This window comes from Anopheles stephensi, chromosome 3 (genome assembly GCF_013141755.1).
Source record: "Anopheles stephensi strain Indian chromosome 3, UCI_ANSTEP_V1.0, whole genome shotgun sequence".
Classification (NCBI taxonomy): Eukaryota; Metazoa; Arthropoda; class Insecta; order Diptera; family Culicidae; genus Anopheles; species Anopheles stephensi.
This window is the reverse complement of record NC_050203.1, coordinates 43,170,125-43,189,801: the sequence shown is the minus strand read 5'-3', so window position 1 is coordinate 43,189,801 and position 19,677 is coordinate 43,170,125. Positions and strand designations below refer to the sequence as shown.

Here is a 19,677-nt window from a genome sequence, read left to right as displayed (position 1 = left end):
TGGTTGCTGATAAGAATGGTTTCAGAAGATGGAAATAATTCAAGTACGACCATTAAGCTTACTATTGTTAATACTGATAGAAAGTACACGTCATTAAGATTGACTCAGTTCGTACGTTTTAGCATCCTTTATATATCACTGTATTACCCATTATGAAAAATGTATGATTTGTTTTGTTACAAATTTGCTATTAAATAACCCAAAAGTATAACACAAACACAATTAAAACTATGCCTGCAACTGCTCCTTTAACGTAAAGCGATTTACGATTTAAATACGACGCATCCTTCTTATACTTTTGGGAAAGCATCGATAGGTTCTGTGTTTTGGTATCCAGTTCCGATAGTACCGTGCCGCGTTGCAAAACATCATCAATATTTTGAACCTAAAATAATCGCATACAAAACAAGTGCGTCGTTTATAATGCAATGCTAGGGCATTATCCATCATTGAACCATCAATGTACATACCATAATCCTTTGCACATCCTGCAGCTGATTATTGATTGTATTGATGTTTCTTCGGCGATCGGTCAAAGTCTTTCGAGCCTTTTGAATGTAGATATCAAACTCAATAAAAGCGTACGGCCGAGTTACGGTGTTCACCCGCCGACCATAATTGTTGTGGAATTCCTGTGCAATATCCTCCAGATAGTTGAAGGCAATCCTCTTCGAGAACATCTTGTCACACATCACCAAATAACAAACATCGTGCTCAATTAAATAACTGAAAAAGCCACAGAATATTTGTTTACAACAGGCTTGCGTGTGGCGTGTACCGAGTCGATTCTAATACTCACTGAAATAGGTAAGGACCGGTTTCTATGCTGCATCGTGTTGGCGAGTTGGGCCCTAGTTTCCGAAAGAGCAATTTAGCTTGATTCTGGTATTCTAGTATGCTTCGACCGGACTGCACAATTGTACAAATTTTAAGTTATTCAGTGCTCATACAGTCAAAACGTATTTGCAATTTACCTGCTCATCTTCTTGCATAGTTCCCACCAGAGGAAGCCCATCCACAAACCTAGCTATCATCGTCATGAGGGCCATTGTACCGAAACTAAACACTTTCTATCACAGCAAATATCTTCGACGTCGCGTACTCTCCGGTTTGCACGCAAATATAATAAAAATAGTGTTGAAACATCCACGTCATCTGCGAAAACAAATAAAGATCAAGGTGTATGTATTTAGAAGGTGGATTTTTATCGATTTGACAGGGCGACATTTTAGTCGAGTTATGTCAGAGTTTGTTTACAAAAACATATGGTATGGGCAACAAACATGAACAAACAGCCTCGATTCTCAATCCCTTGAGCAATAACGCTAATTTATGGGTCATCTTCGCATATCAAATGTTGTTCCACAGAAGATTGACGATATTTGGTTGCATTTTTCGTCAAAAAATCGCAAGCCATACCACCACCGGCGCCTCCTCCGACGCTGCCATCACCCCAGGCTGCAAGGAACATATGAAAAGACCAAATCCTTCTGTTTACAATACTAAGTCAGCGAGTTCATGAACTTTATACGGCTTTTTACCTAATAATAAATAGTAAAATCATAAAAAAACGTATAGAAAACTCATGTCTTTATTTAACATGTACATTTTATTTGGTTTTAAAAGATTTTTCATTAATTTTCAATTTTAATCTAAAAATCGAGAGTAATGATATTGTTGATATTGGTTCCCTGATCAGCGATTGTTGTTGTTTTGCCTGTCAGACTGGCCGACGCGCTACAAAAAGAAAACTTCTATCCGTATAAACAAAAATTTTCCGAGTGCTTCTTAATTACGTTTTAGCTCAGTGCCTTCTAATATCACCAATCTTGTAAAAATGAGTGACCAATTCACTAAACGAGTAAAATATAATTCATATTTGTATCGTTATCGCGATGCGACAGAGCGCCGAGCAGCTTTGCTAGAGCAGAATGACGAAGAGCTAGCTGCAGGAGGAAGTTCATACGGTATAAGACGGGCAAATATCATTGTTAGTTTCTTTTATAACATGGCATATGTTTTGTTTTCCAGTTATTGGAAGCAACCAAGGCGCAGGCGATGCACCTATGGATTATCATTCAGAAGGATCTTCCAATGTGATGGCAGAAGAAGCCGGTGAAACGACAAGCGAACCTGAATGTGATGAGTTTGTTACGGACTATTTAGTTGAAAGCTCTGACGATGAAAGAATGGACACAGAACGCACAGAAGGGTATGATGTAGAAGCCGAATTACGTCGATGGGCAATATCCACCAATCAATCGTATAATTCTATAAGTCAAGTTATGGAAATCATACGAAACGTGAGTTCTTGTAATCTTCCAAAAGATGCTAGAACTTTGCTGAAGACTCATCGAAATGACTCAAATGAAGTTGTAACGATAAACGGAAGTCAGTATTGGTATAACGGAATAAGACGATGTCTGCTCAACGAACTAAGGTGCGTAGCTAATAAAAGTTGTTAACAACAATCTTTACATAACAAACGTTACGTTTTGTATTTTCAGCCGCAGCGATATAGCTCTCGATTCGTATTCTAAGCTGGAACTTAATGTTTCTATTGATGGATTACCCATATTTAAAAGCAGCAATCTTCAATTTTGGCCAATATTATTCAACGTTCATAACATTCCAGAAGTGCCGGTAATGACCATTGCAGTTTACAGCGGATCAACAAAACCAGCAGATATCGATCAATTTCTTCAGCCCTTCGTTGATGAACTTAACTTCCTTATGGAAAATGGAATAACCATCAATAACAAAAAGATTTCCATAGAATTACGTGTCATTATAGCTGATTCACCTGCTCGAGCATATATTAAAGGTAAGACAAAATATAAGATTACGTTGAAAATTGTATGGAACTTAATATACTTTTTTAAATAGGTGTTGCTGGTTTCAACTCACGAGATGGTTGCTTGAAATGCGCAACGAAAGGAAGAAGCCTTAATGGAAGAACTGCATTTTCCAGTTATACTGAACTTGAGCGAACAGATCATGGGTTCAGATTACGAATTTACGAAGGTCATCATAAATATTGTACTCCATTGTTGAAACTAAATAACTTCGACATTATCAAACAAATAATCGTCGCAGATCAACTACATTTGATAGACTTAGGTATCACCAAACGCACGATCGTAAGTTTCATGGAAGGAAAATTTGGCGTTAAAAAAAAGCTTAGCAATACACAAATTAACAATTTGTCTGCAATGCTGACCAACATCAAACTTCCTATTGAAATTCACAGAAAGTTCCGTTCAATGCGTGACTATAAGCACTGGAAAGGCTCAGAATATTCCTCATTTCTATTTTATGCCAGTTTCGTTATACTCAAAGAGATAACAAATGAAGAACAATACAAGCACTTCATGCTGTTCTTTTGTAGCTTAACTTTGTTTTCCTCAAATGTTTACAAAGAACATTGGCCTTTAGCAAACACGTTGATTCAACTTTATGTAAAACATTACGCAAATATCTATGGCCCGGAATTTATTTCAAGCAATGTACACAATCTGCTACATATATTCAAAGAAGTTGAACAATTTGGTCCAATTAGTAGCATATCTTCTTATCCATTTGAAAACCATTTGCAGCATTTAAAACGTTCATTGCGTTCTGGCTGGAAATGCTTAGAGCAAACTATAAATAGACTTTCCGAAAAAGAAGTTTTTAACACTCGTTCAGCTAATCTATGTTTAAATTTCCCTTCTGTTCATACCAGAACTGGCACAGTAACATTACATGTCCGCAAAGCCTTTCTTTTAAAAACTGGGGAACGTAACGAATGGTTTTTGACCAAAAGTGGTAATGTGTGCAAATTTATCACTGCACATGAACAATACCGTAACATAAAAATTGTTGCGAAAAAATTGTCTCAAACAGACGATTGTTTTGTATATCCTTTGAATTCTAAATTTATGCATATGCATCATGGAAACCTGAGCGATCTGGAACATACGGAATTGGATGTTAATATTGAGGATATACGATGTAAATTGGTAGCTGTTCCCCTTTCCAAAGAAAATGAGTATCAATATGTTCCATTAATTCATACCCTCGTAGGCTAATATTTGCATTTCTTAGATAATAAATAATTAATATGATTTTCTTTCTGTATCGTTCTTTTTAATTACTATAATTTATGGATTATAACATTTCAAAAATTTACATATTATACATGATACATTTTTCATGAGTTTTTATTATTAACATACATATTACATCATATTACATGTATTTAAAAAAATAAGGACACTTAGTAAGTGAAGGAACTTTATAACAAAACAAAAAAACACTAATAATGAGAATGTTGATGTCTGTGGTGCGTGGATTTAATCTTACCTTCTAGGTTCAGTCTTTGGCGGGCATGCTTCAATTTATTTTGGAAGAATGTTTTAATTTTTTGAGGAGTTGGAGTTACTCCGTGAAAGGTTCCAATGTGCTTAAATAAAGCAAGAATATTTTTATATCCAAACAACGGAATTTTTTGGTTCGGATGTCCAATTCCCGTCCAGCTCATCTCTATAACAAACTGTCTGGCAAATATGATGTCCATCGCTGAATGAAGCCTTTCTTCCGAGCTATCTGTTGGCAGCTGGCATTCCAGATATTCTTCAAATTCTTTTTTGTACTGTTGATCATTAAGCTGCTGATCCACTGCATCCAACATTTCTTTGGATGCGATCGGTTCCCAGTTGAATGAACTATTTGTTACCAATCCTGGACGAGGAGAGATTTTATCTAAGATCAAGTCCAGCTTAGTTTTAATAATTGCTTGATTTTTCTCAACAACTCGAACCCTGTTGGCGTGGTTAGTTTCTATTTCATTAAGTTTCTGGTCCAAATTTGTAATTTTTTTTGTCATGTCATCCATTTTCTGTCCAATTGAAACTAAAAGATCGCGCAATCCTGCGTCTATAGAAGATTTTGTTGTCTCTAGATTTATGGGACTATTGCTGCTTATGGGTTTGGAAATGTTGGGTTTGTTGGATGCGGAAAAAATGGAATCCGAAATGGATGCGGAAACATTGCGGTGAACGATGTTTGTTGCAGGTTGGATGTTCTTGGATATATTTTTTGCCGTTGGTAGTTGTTTTATAAAATCTGGATGTAGTGTTGGTTGTGATGAGGAAGCTGTAACACAACGATGAAAAACAATACATATTACTTTTAATACTGCTCCCAATCTTTTAAACGCATGCCGAGAAAACCATACAAACCTGCGGAAACACTGCGGTGAACGATGTTTGTTGCAGGTTGGATGTTCTTTGATGTATTTTTTGCCGTCGGTAGTTGTTTTATAAAATCTGGATGTAGTGTTGGTTGTGATGAGGAAGCTGTAACACAACGATGAAAAACAATACATATTACTCTCAATACTGCTCTAAAGTTTTATGAACCAATATTTTTTATACCTGTAGGCTGCGGCTTCTCGGATAAAACATATTTTCCGTCTCTCATATTGAGCACCACAATCTTGCGTGGTGTGCTAAATGATTCGCCACATCGTTAAAACACGAACAAAGAGATAAATATATTATACATCGAATCCTTTGTTACATGTATTTTAAAAATACATACTTTTCCATGTTGCTTGGTTGCTTCTCTTATTGGATGTTTACGTCTCGACACAACACAACCGCAATAGCTCACACGGATCAGATGGAGAACAAGCAACTCGGTAAGCACAAGTTCAAATCAACTTATAACCCTATATAATTGATAACACAGAAAAAGATAGGATAGCCACCGGTAAAGGGGGGGTACTACACACAGCTATGGCATATGAATGAATAAGTATGAATTTTAAATAAATGACAGCTATAAGAAAAAAACAAGATTTTTTTTCGTTTTTACTTGCTTGAAAACGGCACGTTTTTATTTTCTTTACCAACCAAGTTGTATACATTAAGACCAAGATGTATACATTACCACGCCATGACAGTTGGTCCGATGAGGTGTTATTAAGACGTCTTTTCGTGGTCTTTTCGTGGGTGAAAAGACCACGAAAAGACGTCTTTTCATCTGTCATTTGGAGCCTGGGACTCTTCTCAATACCCTTCCCCTCGATCACCACGGAACTGTTATGTCAGGTCGAGAAATGTCAATTTGCTCTAAACAACTCTACCCAGGCTCCAAATGACAGATGAAAAGACGTCTTTTCGTGGTCTTTTCACCCACGAAAAGACCACGAAAAGACGTCTTAATAACACCTCATCGGACCAACTGTCATGGCGTGGTAATGTATACATCTTGGTCTTAATGTATACAACTTGGTTGGTAAAGAAAATAAAAACGTGCCGTTTTCAAGCAAGTAAAAACGAAAAAAAATCTTGTTTTTTTCTTATAGCTGTCATTTATTTAAAATTCATACTTATTCATTCATATGCCATAGCTGTGTGTAGTACCCCCCCTTTACCGGTGGCTATCCTATCTTTTTCTGTGTTATCAATTATATAGGGTTATAAGTTGATTTGAACTTGTGCTTACCGAGTTGCTTGTTCTCCATCTGATCCGTGTGAGCTATTGCGGTTGTGTTGTGTCGAGACGTAAACATCCAATAAGAGAAGCAACCAAGCAACATGGAAAAGTATGTATTTTTAAAATACATGTAACAAAGGATTCGATGTATAATATATTTATCTCTTTGTTCGTGTTTTAACGATGTGGCGAATCATTTAGCACACCACGCAAGATTGTGGTGCTCAATATGAGAGACGGAAAATATGTTTTATCCGAGAAGCCGCAGCCTACAGGTATAAAAAATATTGGTTCATAAAACTTTAGAGCAGTATTGAGAGTAATATGTATTGTTTTTCATCGTTGTGTTACAGCTTCCTCATCACAACCAACACTACATCCAGATTTTATAAAACAACTACCGACGGCAAAAAATACATCAAAGAACATCCAACCTGCAACAAACATCGTTCACCGCAGTGTTTCCGCAGGTTTGTATGGTTTTCTCGGCATGCGTTTAAAAGATTGGGAGCAGTATTAAAAGTAATATGTATTGTTTTTCATCGTTGTGTTACAGCTTCCTCATCACAACCAACACTACATCCAGATTTTATAAAACAACTACCGACGGCAAAAAATACATCAAAGAACATCCAACCTGCAACAAACATCGTTCACCGCAGTGTTTCCGCAGGTTTGTATGGTTTTCTCGGCATGCGTTTAAAAGATTGGGAGCAGTATTAAAAGTAATATGTATTGTTTTTCATCGTTGTGTTACAGCTTCCTCATCACAACCAACACTACATCCAGATTTTATAAAACAACTACCAACGGCAAAAAATATATCCAAGAACATCCAACCTGCAACAAACATCGTTCACCGCAATGTTTCCGCATCCATTTCGGATTCCATTTTTTCCGCATCCAACAAACCCAACATTTCCAAACCCATAAGCAGCAATAGTCCCATAAATCTAGAGACAACAAAATCTTCTATAGACGCAGGATTGCGCGATCTTTTAGTTTCAATTGGACAGAAAATGGATGACATGACAAAAAAAATTACAAATTTGGACCAGAAACTTAATGAAATAGAAACTAACCACGCCAACAGGGTTCGAGTTGTTGAGAAAAATCAAGCAATTATTAAAACTAAGCTGGACTTGATCTTAGATAAAATCTCTCCTCGTCCAGGATTGGTAACAAATAGTTCATTCAACTGGGAACCGATCGCATCCAAAGAAATGTTGGATGCAGTGGATCAGCAGCTTAATGATCAACAGTACAAAAAAGAATTTGAAGAATATCTGGAATGCCAGCTGCCAACAGATAGCTCGGAAGAAAGGCTTCATTCAGCGATGGACATCATATTTGCCAGACAGTTTGTTATAGAGATGAGCTGGACGGGAATTGGACATCCGAACCAAAAAATTCCGTTGTTTGGATATAAAAATATTCTTGCTTTATTTAAGCACATTGGAACCTTTCACGGAGTAACTCCAACTCCTCAAAAAATTAAAACATTCTTCCAAAATAAATTGAAGCATGCCCGCCAAAGACTGAACCTAGAAGGTAAGATTAAATCCACGCACCACAGACATCAACATTCTCATTATTAGTGTTTTTTTGTTTTGTTATAAAGTTCCTTCACTTACTAAGTGTCCTTATTTTTTTAAATACATGTAATATGATGTAATATGTATGTTAATAATAAAAACTCATGAAAAATGTATCATGTATAATATGTAAATTTTTGAAATGTTATAATCCATAAATTATAGTAATTAAAAAGAACGATACAGAAAGAAAATCATATTAATTATTTATTATCTAAGAAATGCAAATATTAGCCTACGAGGGTATGAATTAATGGAACATATTGATACTCATTTTCTTTGGAAAGGGGAACAGCTACCAATTTACATCGTATATCCTCAATATTAACATCCAATTCCGTATGTTCCAGATCGCTCAGGTTTCCATGATGCATATGCATAAATTTAGAATTCAAAGGATATACAAAACAATCGTCTGTTTGAGACAATTTTTTCGCAACAATTTTTATGTTACGGTATTGTTCATGTGCAGTGATAAATTTGCACACATTACCACTTTTGGTCAAAAACCATTCGTTACGTTCCCCAGTTTTTAAAAGAAAGGCTTTGCGGACATGTAATGTTACTGTGCCAGTTCTGGTATGAACAGAAGGGAAATTTAAACATAGATTAGCTGAACGAGTGTTAAAAACTTCTTTTTCGGAAAGTCTATTTATAGTTTGCTCTAAGCATTTCCAGCCAGAACGCAATGAACGTTTTAAATGCTGCAAATGGTTTTCAAATGGATAAGAAGATATGCTACTAATTGGACCAAATTGTTCAACTTCTTTGAATATATGTAGCAGATTGTGTACATTGCTTGAAATAAATTCCGGGCCATAGATATTTGCGTAATGTTTTACATAAAGTTGAATCAACGTGTTTGCTAAAGGCCAATGTTCTTTGTAAACATTTGAGGAAAACAAAGTTAAGCTACAAAAGAACAGCATGAAGTGCTTGTATTGTTCTTCATTTGTTATCTCTTTGAGTATAACGAAACTGGCATAAAATAGAAATGAGGAATATTCTGAGCCTTTCCAGTGCTTATAGTCACGCATTGAACGGAACTTTCTGTGAATTTCAATAGGAAGTTTGATGTTGGTCAGCATTGCAGACAAATTGTTAATTTGTGTATTGCTAAGCTTTTTTTTAACGCCAAATTTTCCTTCCATGAAACTTACGATCGTGCGTTTGGTGATACCTAAGTCTATCAAATGTAGTTGATCTGCGACGATTATTTGTTTGATAATGTCGAAGTTATTTAGTTTCAACAATGGAGTACAATATTTATGATGACCTTCGTAAATTCGTAATCTGAACCCATGATCTGTTCGCTCAAGTTCAGTATAACTGGAAAATGCAGTTCTTCCATTAAGGCTTCTTCCTTTCGTTGCGCATTTCAAGCAACCATCTCGTGAGTTGAAACCAGCAACACCTATTTAAAAAAGTATATTAAGTTCCATACAATTTTCAACGTAATCTTATATTTTGTCTTACCTTTAATATATGCTCGAGCAGGTGAATCAGCTATAATGACACGTAATTCTATGGAAATCTTTTTGTTATTGATGGTTATTCCATTTTCCATAAGGAAGTTAAGTTCATCAACGAAGGGCTGAAGAAATTGATCGATATCTGCTGGTTTTGTTGATCCGCTGTAAACTGCAATGGTCATTACCGGCACTTCTGGAATGTTATGAACGTTGAATAATATTGGCCAAAATTGAAGATTGCTGCTTTTAAATATGGGTAATCCATCAATAGAAACATTAAGTTCCAGCTTAGAATACGAATCGAGAGCTATATCGCTGCGGCTGAAAATACAAAACGTAACGTTTGTTATGTAAAGATTGTTGTTAACAACTTTTATTAGCTACGCACCTTAGTTCGTTGAGCAGACATCGTCTTATTCCGTTATACCAATACTGACTTCCGTTTATCGTTACAACTTCATTTGAGTCATTTCGATGAGTCTTCAGCAAAGTTCTAGCATCTTTTGGAAGATTACAAGAACTCACGTTTCGTATGATTTCCATAACTTGACTTATAGAATTATACGATTGATTGGTGGATATTGCCCATCGACGTAATTCGGCTTCTACATCATACCCTTCTGTGCGTTCTGTGTCCATTCTTTCATCGTCAGAGCTTTCAACTAAATAGTCCGTAACAAACTCATCACATTCAGGTTCGCTTGTCGTTTCACCGGCTTCTTCTGCCATCACATTGGAAGATCCTTCTGAATGATAATCCATAGGTGCATCGCCTGCGCCTTGGTTGCTTCCAATAACTGGAAAACAAAACATATGCCATGTTATAAAAGAAACTAACAATGATATTTGCCCGTCTTATACCGTATGAACTTCCTCCTGCAGCTAGCTCTTCGTCATTCTGCTCTAGCAAAGCTGCTCGGCGCTCTGTCGCATCGCGATAACGATACAAATATGAATTATATTTTACTCGTTTAGTGAATTGGTCACTCATTTTTACAAGATTGGTGATATTAGAAGGCACTGAGCTAAAACGTAATTAAGAAGCACTCGGAAAATTTTTGTTTATACGGATAGAAGTTTTCTTTTTGTAGCGCGTCGGCCAGTCTGACAGGCAAAACAACAACAATCGCTGATCAGGGAACCAATATCAACAATATCATTACTCTCGATTTTTAGATTAAAATTGAAAATTAATGAAAAATCTTTTAAAACCAAATAAAATGTACATGTTAAATAAAGACATGAGTTTTCTATACGTTTTTTTATGATTTTACTATTTATTATTAGGTAAAAAGCCGTATAAAGTTCATGAACTCGCTGACTTAGTATTGTAAACAGAAGGATTTGGTCTTTTCATATGTTCCTTGCAGCCTGCCCAGGCTGCAAGGAACATATGAAAAGACCAAATCCCTCTGTTTACAATACTAAGTCAGCGAGTTCATGAACTTTATACGGCTTTTTATCTTATAATAAATAGTAAAATCATAAAAAACATATAGAAAACTGATTTCTTTATTTAACATGTACATTTTATTTGGTTTTAAATGATTTTTCATTGATTTTCAATTTTAATCAAAAAATCGAGAGTAATGATATTGTTGATATTGGTTCCCTGATCAGCGATTGTTGTTGTTATGCCTGTCAGACTGGCCGACGCGCTACAAAAAGAAAACTTCTATCCGTATAAACAAAAATTTTCCGAGTGCTTCTTAATTACGTTTATGCTCAGTGCCTTCTAATATCACCAAACTTGTAAAAATGAGTGACCAATTCACTAAACGAGTAAAATATAATTCATATTTGTATCGTTATCGCGATGCTACAGAGCGCCGAGCAGCTTTGCTAGAGCAGAATGACGAAGAGCTAGTTGCAGGAGAAAGTTCATACGGTATAAGACGGGCAAATATCATTGTTAGTTTATTTTATAACATGGCATATGTTTTGTTTTCCAGTTATTGGAAGCAACCAAGGCGCAGGCGATGCACCTATGGATTATCATTCAGAAGGATCTTCCAATGTGATGGCAGTAGAAGCCGGTGAAACGACAAGCGAACCTGAATGTGATGAGTTTGTTACGGACTATTTAGTTGAAAGCTCTGACGATGAAAGAATGGACACAGAACGCACAGAAGGGTATGATGTAGAAGCCGAATTACGTCGATGGGCAATATCCACCAATCAATCGTATAATTCTATAAGTCAAGTTATGGAAATCATACGAAACGTGAGTTCTTGTAATCTTCCAAAAGATGCTAGAACTTTGCTGAAGACTCATCGAAATGACTCAAATGAAGTTGTAACGATAAACGGAAGTCAGTATTGGTATAACGGGATAAGACGATGTCTGCTCAACGAACTAAGGTGCGTAGCTAATAAAAGTTGTTAACAACAATCTTTACATAACAAACGTTACGTTTTGTATTTTCAGCCGCAGCGATATAGCTCTCGATTCGTATTCTAAACTGGAACTTAATGTTTCTATTGATGGATTACCCATATTTAAAAGCAGCAATCTTCAATTTTGGCCAATATTATTCAACGTTCATAACATTCCAGAAGTGCCGGTAATGACCATTGCAGTTTACAGCGGATCAACAAAACCAGCAGATATCGATCAATTTCTTCAGCCCTTCGTTGATGAACTTAACTTCCTTATGGAAAATGGAATAACCATCAATAACAAAAAGATTTCCATAGAATTACGTGTCATTATAGCTGATTCACCTGCTCGAGCATATATTGAAGGTAAGACAAAATATAAGATTACGTTGAAAATTGTATGGAACTTAATATACTTTTTTAAATAGGTGTTGCTGGTTTCAACTCACGAGATGGTTGCTTGAAATGCGCAACGAAAGGAAGAAGCCTTAATGGAAGAACTGCATTTTCCAGTTATACTGAACTTGAGCGAACAGATCATGGGTTCAAATTACGAATTTACGAAGGTCATCATAAATATTGTACTCCATTGTTGAAACTAAATAACTTCGACATTATCAAACAAATAATCGTCGCAGATCAACTACATTTGATAGACTTAGGTATCACCAAACGCACGATCGTAAGTTTCATGGAAGGAAAATTTGGCGTTAAAAAAAAGCTTAGCAATACACAAATTAACAATTTGTCTGCAATGCTGACCAACATTAAACTTCCTATTGAAATTCACAGAAAGTTCCGTTCATTGCGTGACTATAAGCACTGGAAAGGCTCAGAATATTCCTCATTTCTATTTTATGCCAGTTTCGTTATACTCAAAGAGATAACAAATGAAGAACAATACAAGCACTTCATGCTGTTCTTTTGTAGCTTAACTTTGTTTTCCTCAAATGTTTACAAAGAACATTGGCCTTTAGCAAACACGATGATTCAACTTTATGTAAAACACTACGCAAATATCTATGGCCCGGAATTTATTTCAAGCAATGTACACAATCTGCTACATATATTCAAAGAAGTTGAACAATTTGGTCCAATTAGTAGCATATATTCTTATCCATTTGAAAACCATTTGCAGCATTTAAAACGTTCATTGCGTTCTGGCTGGAAATGCTTAGAGCAAACTATAAATAGACTTTCCGAAAAAGAAGTTTTTAACACTCGTTCAGCTAATCTATGTTTAAATTTCCCTTCTGTTCATACCAGAACTGGCACGGTAACATTACATGTCCGCAAAGCCTTTCTTTTAAAAACTGGGGAACGTAACGAATGGTTTTTGACCAAAAGTGGTAATGTGTGCAAATTTATCACTGCACATGAACAAGACCGTAACATAAAAATTGTTGCGAAAAAATTGTCTCAAACTGATGATTGTTTTGTATATCCTTTGAATTCTAAATTTATGCATATGCATCATGGAAACCTGAGCGATCTGGAACATACGGAATTGGATGTTAATATTGGGGATATACGATGTAAATTGGTAGCTGTTCCCCTTTCCAAAGAAAATGAGTATCAATATGTTCCATTAATTCATACCCTCGTAGGCTAATATTTGCATTTCTTAGATAATAAATAATTAAAATGATTTTCTTTCTGTATCGTTCTTTTTAATTACTATAATTTATGGATTATAACATTTCAAAAATTTACATATTATACATGATACATTTTTCATGAGTTTTTATTATTAACATACATATTACATCATATTACATGTATTTAAAAAAATAAGGACACTTAGTAAGTGAAGGAACTTTATAACAAAACAAAAAAACACTAATAATGAGAATGTTGATGTCTGTGGTGCGTGGATTTAATCTTACCTTCTAGGTTCAGTCTTTGGCGGCCATGTTTCAATTTATTTTGGAAGAATGTTTTAATTTTTTGAGGAGTTGGAGTTACTCCGTGAAAGGTTCCAATGTGCTTAAATAAAGCAAGAATATTTTTATATCCAAACAATGGAATTTTTTGGTTCGGATGTCCAATTCCCGTCCAGCTCATCTCTATAACAAACTGTCTGGCAAATATGATGTCCATCGCTGAATGAAGCCTTTCTTCCGAGCTATCTGTTGGCAGCTGGCATTCCAGATATTCTTCAAATTCTTTTTTAAACTGTTGATCATTAAGCTGCTGATCCACTGCATCCAACATTTCTTTGGATGCGATCGGTTCCCAGTTGAATGAACTATTTGTTACCAATCCTGGACGAGGAGAGATTTTATCTAAGATCAAGTCCAGCTTAGTTTTAATAATTGCTTGATTTTTCTCAACAACTCGAACCCTGTTGATGTGGTTAGTTTCTATTTCATTAAGTTTCTGGTCCAAATTTGTAATTTTTTTTGTCATGTCATCCATTTTCTGTCCAATTGAAACTAAAAGATCGCGCAATCCTGCGTCTATAGAAGATTTTGTTGTCTCTAGATTTATGGGACTATTGCTGCTTATGGGTTTGGAAATGTTGGGTTTGTTGGATGCGGAAAAAATGGAATCCGAAATGGATGCGGAAACATTGCGGTGAACGATGTTTGTTGCAGGTTGGATGTTCTTGGATATATTTTTTGCCGTTGGTAGTTGTTTTATAAAATCTGGATGTAGTGTTGGTTGTGATGAGGAAGCTGTAACACAACGATGAAAAACAATACATATTACTTTTAATACTGCTCCCAATCATTCAGACGCATGCCGAGAAAACCATACAAACCTGCGGAAACACTGCGGTGAACGATGTTTGTTGCAGGTTGGATGTTCTTTGATGTATTTTTTGCCGTCGGTAGTTGTTTTATAAAATCTGGATGTAGTGTTGGTTGTGATGAGGAAGCTGTAACACAACGATGAAAAACAATACATATTACTCTCAATACTGCTCTAAAGTTTTATGAACCAATATTTTTTATACCTGTAGGCTGCGGCTTCTCGGATAAAACATATTTTCCGTCTCTCATATTGAGCACCACAATCTTGCGTGGTGTGCTAAATGATTCGCCACATCGTTAAAACACAAACAAAGAGATAAATATATTATACATCGAATACTTTGTTACATGTATTTTAAAAATACATACTTTTCCATGTTGCTTGGTTGCTTCTGTTATTGGATGTTTACGTCTCTACACAACACAACCGCAATAGCTCACACGGATCAGATGGAGGACAAGCAACTCGGTAAGCACAAGTTCAAATCAACTTATAACCCTATATAATTGATAACACAGAAAAGATACGATAGCCACCGGTAAAGGGGGGGTACTACACACAGCTATGGCATATGAATGAATAAGTATGAATTTAAATAAATGACAGCTACAAGAAAAAAAAAAGATTTTTTTTCGTTTTTACTTGCTTGAAAACGGCACGTTTTTATTTTCTTTACCAACCAAGTTGTATACATTAAGACCAAGATGTATACATTACCACGCCATGACAGATGGTCCGATGAGGTGTTATTAAGACGTCTTTTCGTGGTCTTTTCGTGGGTGAAAAGACCACGAAAAGACGTCTTTTCATCTGTCATTTGGAGCCTGGGTGGGTACCTTCTATATCCATATACCTTGATAAAGATCAACAATGAAAATTTGACAGAGCCCAAATGACAAATGCCCCAGCCACCAGATTCCCAACCAACAAAATGACGCTCACATTTCGCATTCCAATGTTTTCGCATGAAACAACTTTTATTTACGGTTTATGGTTTGAAATTTGTAATTAGTTTAATACAGTTCTAGTAAAGAACAATTGTCACTAAGTTAGATGCAAATTCGTCGTCGTCTTACAATCCAGTACAACCACGAATATTGTATATCAATTATTAATTGCTATCATCAACTTATGGAATTTTAATATGTTTTTCATATCAATTGAATATAAATATTGGTATGAATTTATGGTCACACGATTCATGAAATAATTATGGTTGAGCTTTTGAATTTTATAGCATAGCAAGGCACATTCCATGAATTATAATGAATTATCGGATGAACTCAGACGAATGAATTGTAAACGGACAATGGATTAGACAGTAATTAACTGAGCGCCAAGCGAGCAACACAAGTTTGTCTAAACCAGCGCAAATAGCCTATCGCAAGTCCCTTCCCGATCACGATCAGTGCAATTCCTATGTAGCTGAAAACTCCATCAAGCCGAATAATTAAAAATAATCACGGAAAGACTTCACGGTCTTATATGAGCTCATGCACATCGACAATTTTGTCCATCAATCCGAACAATCAATTGATGTATGTTCATTGGATCCGCATACGGTCAGCTGTTTCTTGGCAGCTGGCAAGGCAAAATTGCGCTGTAACCATTCATTTACATAGCGTTTTTTCACAAAACATAGTGAAGGAGCATCACCTTCCTCAAATACCATGTCGCATGCGCTAATCAACTTGTACAAATTGTTGTTCTAGGTGTGCGTCTTTTGTTTGAAATCGTTCAACAGCTTTAAGGTGAGAGCAGCTTGCGTTGCGAATACATGCAAGATCAAGTCGACTGTATCCAATGGGGTTAACTGCCATTAAGCATATGTCATGTAAGAAAAAATCCCCTAAATCGTCGCTTTTTAAATTAAAAGTTATCCGAGCTTATGTGCACTGATTTCCATACTACATTTTACATTGCACAAATACAAACACATTTTACAGTAATTTACCACGAGCTGCATCCGAACCTTCCAACTGTTGTCAATTCAACACAGCCGTTTAACAATAATTTATTGCATCATCAACGCTCACCGATTATTTTGGGTAGTACAAACCGACAAAATTATGTGTTATATCTATCTATTTGTTTACCTAGTTAAGGCACTCTGTAAAGATTTTGTTCTTCTTGTTCTTGGGCACAAGAAGGCTTGAAAGGTTGGCTCGGACTGCCATTTCTGGCTTTCTGTGTATAATAACGAGTATAAGAATGATCGACACATATCGTAGCAATTGTTGTACAAATAACACTTGAAGCACAATGATTTGCTTTCTTGAATACTAATTTAATTCATGTTCAAGGGCGGTAAACTTAACTATTGTTTTTTTTTTGTATACTAAATCTCGAATAGATATAGCCTTTAGGAAGGTTCCGCCTCGCGCTGCTGTTTTTAGTAGTACATGAAGTGCATTAGTCATACGTAGACATACTGCACTATTTCACCGAACTTAAAATCAGCGTTACACTAGAAACGCTACAACAATCGGCCCAACTAAAAAAAATGCAATACTTCGTAATACAAGCCAGGGTTTCAGTGGGTGTTTCTCTTTTTGGCCAAGTTTTTAGCAGCAATCCACGTATTCTTCATCAGCATCGCCACAGTCATCGGACCGACGCCACCTGGAACCGGCGTGATATGGCCTGCGACTTTTCGCACTTCTAAAAATAATAAAACAAGCCAAATATTGTAATTCACAATGAGCGACTAACAGCATGTTTGTGTAAGACTTACCATCAAAATCAACATCTCCAACTAGTTTAGTTTTTCCCGTCGCAGGATCCGCCACTCTAGTGATACCAACATCTATTACGGTTGCTCCTTCCTTCACCATATCGGCCGTTATGAGTCCCGGTACGCCGGTAGCCGTGACTATGATGTCTGCGGAACGACAAAATCGTTTCAACTCCTCCGGTGGAGTAAACCGGTGGCATATGGTTACGGTAGCATCCATGGCACACGTGTCATTTCGACCATCTGCATGCAACAGCATGGCTATAGGCATTCCCACATTTTTCGATCTGCCTACAACTACAGCATTTTTACCGAAGGTTTCAACTCCGGCTCGTTTAATGAGCTCTTGCACACCTAACGGAGTGCATGGAATTAACGTATTCATATCCAGGCAGAGCCGTCCGATGTTACGTTCATTGAAACCATCCACATCCTTGTCGCAAGATACTGAGTTACATATTTTCCTCTCGTCAATGTGACGCGGAATTGGCAATTGTATTAAGATCCCGTCAACGGCATCATCGTTGTTCAATTGATCAATGCGGTCAAGCAGTTGTTGCTCCGTGATGTCTGTATCGTACCGTTCCGTTTTGCTGTCAATACCCACATCTGCTGCGGCCTAAAATTAATAGCAGTTTCGATATCAAAGCTCCGTGATTTAAACCGTCGCGTTCTTCCACTTATGATTTAGCATACCTTCATTTTGTTGCTAACATATGTAGCACTAGCCGCATCTTCGCCAATTAATATCGCAGTCAGCTGCGGTGCGCGGTTCCCTTGCACCTTCCATGCTTCGATTTTATTTCGCAACTCTTCTCGTATTTCACTAGCTATCTGCTTGCCATCGATCAACTGGGCCATTCTAGAAGCACTACACAACAAAAGCAAAGTTGGTCACGTTATAAAACTAACTAACTAGCCACACCCAATCAAACAATTAAAAGCTATACCAACACACATGGACTGATGAACAAAAGCAATCGGTATTTCGATATTTTACTTCTTGGAATACGCACACATGTCACTATGGCCATACCAATAAATGTTAGCCACCCTAATTTAACCACTACTGTACAATCGTAATGGCCTCCTGCTTCAAGATCGTACAAATACTATACTTCTGTTGCCGCACATCACTACTAACTAAAAATCTTCTCACCATTAAAAGGTTTGCGTATCGTTTCACTCTTCGCTTACCTGTTAATTGGTTTCGTAGCACTATGGTACAATCGATTTGTCGTAGTATTGGAAGATGCAATCCCATGTTTTAGCCTTTCGCACCGATCAACTGAATTGCTGTTCATTATTGTCGATTTTATGACAGGGTTTGATAATCTTACATCCAAATCCACGGCAGCTGTACCATTGGCAAGGATGCTCACTTCAATTGGCCGAACACTTTTTCCGAGAGCACGAGCCAAACGTTTACTGACCAAGTCAGCGACTGTCTGCTGGATTTTAATCTCCTTGCAGCAAACTAAACATCTTTTTGTAGATGTAAACATATTTCTACCACCCATCGAAGAGATTAGCGCGATGACGTACATGTTGTTTACTTCGGCTAGATTGGTAAATAGTTTTTGCATCCAGCACTAATGCTCTGTATCTTCTTCGTGTTGAATCCCGTAGGTAATCGTCATAGTGCTACTTGTCATGTAAGTAAAATAACATCCATATAATAGTATTGCATCAATGAAAGAAACAGTACGAAACTAAGCAGAAAAATGCGGTCCGGAACTATCGAGCCAAGAACGATGCCGTACAGCAATCAATTTCGTCACCATTTCCTCATCCTCATCCAGGCACCAACTAGAACCTCTTCCTCTCAGGACGTGCAGCGTTATACAAACAACAGAGATAAGACAATTAATAAACATGCAAACTAATCTTTGACCTTGAGTAATCGCAGCATTTTCATCGATGTCTTTGCACTGTATGCCAAGTAGGCCGACAGTGTTTGTGCTGTACTCATTCCAAAACACGTGCTTAAAACGAGACAGTACGCAAACGGTTGTGTTTCTATGCGCGAGAACCGGCATTGGACTACCGGTACAAGTTTGCTAGCGAATAAACAACATGAATAAACTGTACTTACAAGTATAGTTCACTCGGTATTGCGAATCCGCAGGGGTTTGCTTTTCACTAAACAATAACAAATTTATCCATGCTGTCGTCAGCCCGGTCATTCGAGCATCCCGGACTATCCGTATATGCCGGCTCACAGGATGCAGTTCAGAGTTGAGCAACTTGGTGTTGA

The 19,677-nt window shown here is 36.7% G+C and overlaps 7 protein-coding genes across 13 annotated transcripts; 3 read left to right on the top strand and 4 right to left on the bottom strand.

The window, feature by feature from the left end:
• Positions 1–112: 112 nt before the first annotated feature.
• LOC118510924 (vesicle-trafficking protein SEC22b) lies at positions 113–19,608 on the bottom strand. Of its 2 annotated transcripts, none has more exons than XM_036053336.1 (5): positions 19,516–19,608; positions 975–1,155; positions 800–909; positions 471–726; positions 113–385 (listed from the first exon to the last, which is right to left on the bottom strand). In XM_036053336.1, exons 2-5 carry the CDS (start codon positions 1,047–1,049, stop codon positions 191–193), a joined length of 636 nt encoding a protein of 211 aa, XP_035909229.1. In that variant the 5' UTR covers positions 1,050–1,155; positions 19,516–19,608; the 3' UTR covers positions 113–190. The 2 variants fall into 2 exon arrangements, with proteins under 2 accessions (XP_035909229.1, XP_035909227.1); XM_036053334.1 differs by lacking the exon at positions 19,516–19,608 and adding an exon at positions 18,618–18,870.
• LOC118510916 lies at positions 1,403–4,170 on the top strand. The gene is made up of 4 exons (XM_036053319.1): positions 1,403–1,967; positions 2,032–2,440; positions 2,508–2,824; positions 2,887–4,170. The coding sequence occupies exons 1-4, from the start codon at positions 1,838–1,840 to the stop codon at positions 4,068–4,070; spliced, it is 2,040 nt and encodes a 679-aa protein (XP_035909212.1). The 5' UTR covers positions 1,403–1,837; the 3' UTR covers positions 4,071–4,170.
• Positions 6,126–7,206, top strand: LOC118509211. The gene is made up of 4 exons (XM_036049485.1): positions 6,126–6,592; positions 6,685–6,758; positions 6,837–6,953; positions 7,040–7,206. Exons 1-4 carry the CDS (start codon positions 6,585–6,587, stop codon positions 7,204–7,206), a joined length of 366 nt encoding a protein of 121 aa, XP_035905378.1. The 5' UTR covers positions 6,126–6,584.
• LOC118510915 lies at positions 8,200–10,859 on the bottom strand. Its single transcript, XM_036053318.1, has 4 exons — positions 10,412–10,859; positions 9,939–10,347; positions 9,555–9,871; positions 8,200–9,492 (listed from the first exon to the last, which is right to left on the bottom strand). The coding sequence occupies exons 1-4, from the start codon at positions 10,539–10,541 to the stop codon at positions 8,309–8,311; spliced, it is 2,040 nt and encodes a 679-aa protein (XP_035909211.1). The 5' UTR covers positions 10,542–10,859; the 3' UTR covers positions 8,200–8,308.
• Positions 11,174–14,988, top strand: LOC118510917. Of its 2 annotated transcripts, XM_036053320.1 has the most exons (4): positions 11,174–11,438; positions 11,503–11,911; positions 11,979–12,295; positions 12,358–13,687. In XM_036053320.1, the coding sequence occupies exons 1-4, from the start codon at positions 11,309–11,311 to the stop codon at positions 13,539–13,541; spliced, it is 2,040 nt and encodes a 679-aa protein (XP_035909213.1). In that variant the 5' UTR covers positions 11,174–11,308; the 3' UTR covers positions 13,542–13,687. The 2 variants fall into 2 exon arrangements, with proteins under 2 accessions (XP_035909213.1, XP_035909214.1); XM_036053321.1 differs by lacking the exons at positions 11,979–12,295; positions 12,358–13,687 and adding an exon at positions 14,895–14,988 and having other exon boundaries at positions 11,179–11,438.
• LOC118510922 lies at positions 13,742–15,244 on the bottom strand. Its single transcript, XM_036053332.1, has 4 exons — positions 15,055–15,244; positions 14,889–14,962; positions 14,694–14,810; positions 13,742–14,607 (listed from the first exon to the last, which is right to left on the bottom strand). Exons 1-4 carry the CDS (start codon positions 15,060–15,062, stop codon positions 13,769–13,771), a joined length of 1,038 nt encoding a protein of 345 aa, XP_035909225.1. The 5' UTR covers positions 15,063–15,244; the 3' UTR covers positions 13,742–13,768.
• LOC118510919 (bifunctional methylenetetrahydrofolate dehydrogenase/cyclohydrolase, mitochondrial) lies at positions 16,625–19,620 on the bottom strand. 5 transcript variants are annotated; one of them, XM_036053325.1, is made up of 5 exons: positions 19,516–19,619; positions 18,618–19,064; positions 18,117–18,291; positions 17,421–18,039; positions 16,625–17,347 (listed from the first exon to the last, which is right to left on the bottom strand). In XM_036053325.1, exons 2-5 carry the CDS (start codon positions 19,004–19,006, stop codon positions 17,220–17,222), a joined length of 1,311 nt encoding a protein of 436 aa, XP_035909218.1. In that variant the 5' UTR covers positions 19,007–19,064; positions 19,516–19,619; the 3' UTR covers positions 16,625–17,219. The 5 variants fall into 5 exon arrangements, with proteins under 5 accessions (XP_035909218.1, XP_035909220.1, XP_035909219.1 ...); XM_036053326.1 differs by lacking the exon at positions 19,516–19,619 and adding an exon at positions 19,184–19,460 and having other exon boundaries at positions 16,636–17,347; XM_036053327.1 differs by lacking the exon at positions 18,618–19,064 and having other exon boundaries at positions 19,516–19,620.
• Between the last annotated feature and the right edge of the window lie 57 nt (positions 19,621–19,677).

Bases quoted from the DNA above. Each gene is read 5' to 3' on its own strand.
- LOC118510924 (XM_036053336.1), bottom strand. From the start codon at position 1,049: ATGGCCCTCATGACGATGATAGCTAGGTTTGTGGATGGGCTTCCTCTG. The intron at 910-974 runs GTAAATTGCAAA...ACAATTGTGCAG, and splicing joins CTATGCAAGAAGATGAGCAG to TCCGGTCGAAGCATACTAGA. The intron at 386-470 runs GTATGTACATTG...CGATTATTTTAG, and splicing joins AGGATGTGCAAAGGATTATG to GTTCAAAATATTGATGATGT.
- LOC118510916 (XM_036053319.1), top strand. From the start codon at position 1,838: ATGAGTGACCAATTCACTAAACGAGTAAAATATAATTCATATTTGTAT. The intron at 1,968-2,031 runs GTATAAGACGGG...TTTGTTTTCCAG, and splicing joins TGCAGGAGGAAGTTCATACG to TTATTGGAAGCAACCAAGGC. The intron at 2,825-2,886 runs GTAAGACAAAAT...TTTTTTAAATAG, and splicing joins TGCTCGAGCATATATTAAAG to GTGTTGCTGGTTTCAACTCA.
- LOC118509211 (XM_036049485.1), top strand. The intron at 6,759-6,836 runs GTATAAAAAATA...GTTGTGTTACAG, and splicing joins CGAGAAGCCGCAGCCTACAG to CTTCCTCATCACAACCAACA. The intron at 6,954-7,039 runs GTTTGTATGGTT...GTTGTGTTACAG, and splicing joins TCACCGCAGTGTTTCCGCAG to CTTCCTCATCACAACCAACA.
- LOC118510915 (XM_036053318.1), bottom strand. From the start codon at position 10,541: ATGAGTGACCAATTCACTAAACGAGTAAAATATAATTCATATTTGTAT. The intron at 10,348-10,411 runs GTATAAGACGGG...TTTGTTTTCCAG, and splicing joins TGCAGGAGGAAGTTCATACG to TTATTGGAAGCAACCAAGGC. The intron at 9,493-9,554 runs GTAAGACAAAAT...TTTTTTAAATAG, and splicing joins TGCTCGAGCATATATTAAAG to GTGTTGCTGGTTTCAACTCA.
- LOC118510917 (XM_036053320.1), top strand. From the start codon at position 11,309: ATGAGTGACCAATTCACTAAACGAGTAAAATATAATTCATATTTGTAT. The intron at 11,912-11,978 runs GTGCGTAGCTAA...TTGTATTTTCAG, and splicing joins TGTCTGCTCAACGAACTAAG to CCGCAGCGATATAGCTCTCG. The intron at 12,296-12,357 runs GTAAGACAAAAT...TTTTTTAAATAG, and splicing joins TGCTCGAGCATATATTGAAG to GTGTTGCTGGTTTCAACTCA.
- LOC118510922 (XM_036053332.1), bottom strand. The intron at 14,811-14,888 runs GTATAAAAAATA...GTTGTGTTACAG, and splicing joins CGAGAAGCCGCAGCCTACAG to CTTCCTCATCACAACCAACA. The intron at 14,608-14,693 runs GTTTGTATGGTT...GTTGTGTTACAG, and splicing joins TCACCGCAGTGTTTCCGCAG to CTTCCTCATCACAACCAACA.
- LOC118510919 (XM_036053325.1), bottom strand. From the start codon at position 19,006: ATGCAAAAACTATTTACCAATCTAGCCGAAGTAAACAACATGTACGTC. The intron at 18,292-18,617 runs GTAAGCGAAGAG...TTTGTTGTGTAG, and splicing joins GCTACGAAACCAATTAACAG to TGCTTCTAGAATGGCCCAGT. The intron at 18,040-18,116 runs GTATGCTAAATC...TATTAATTTTAG, and splicing joins ATGTTAGCAACAAAATGAAG to GCCGCAGCAGATGTGGGTAT.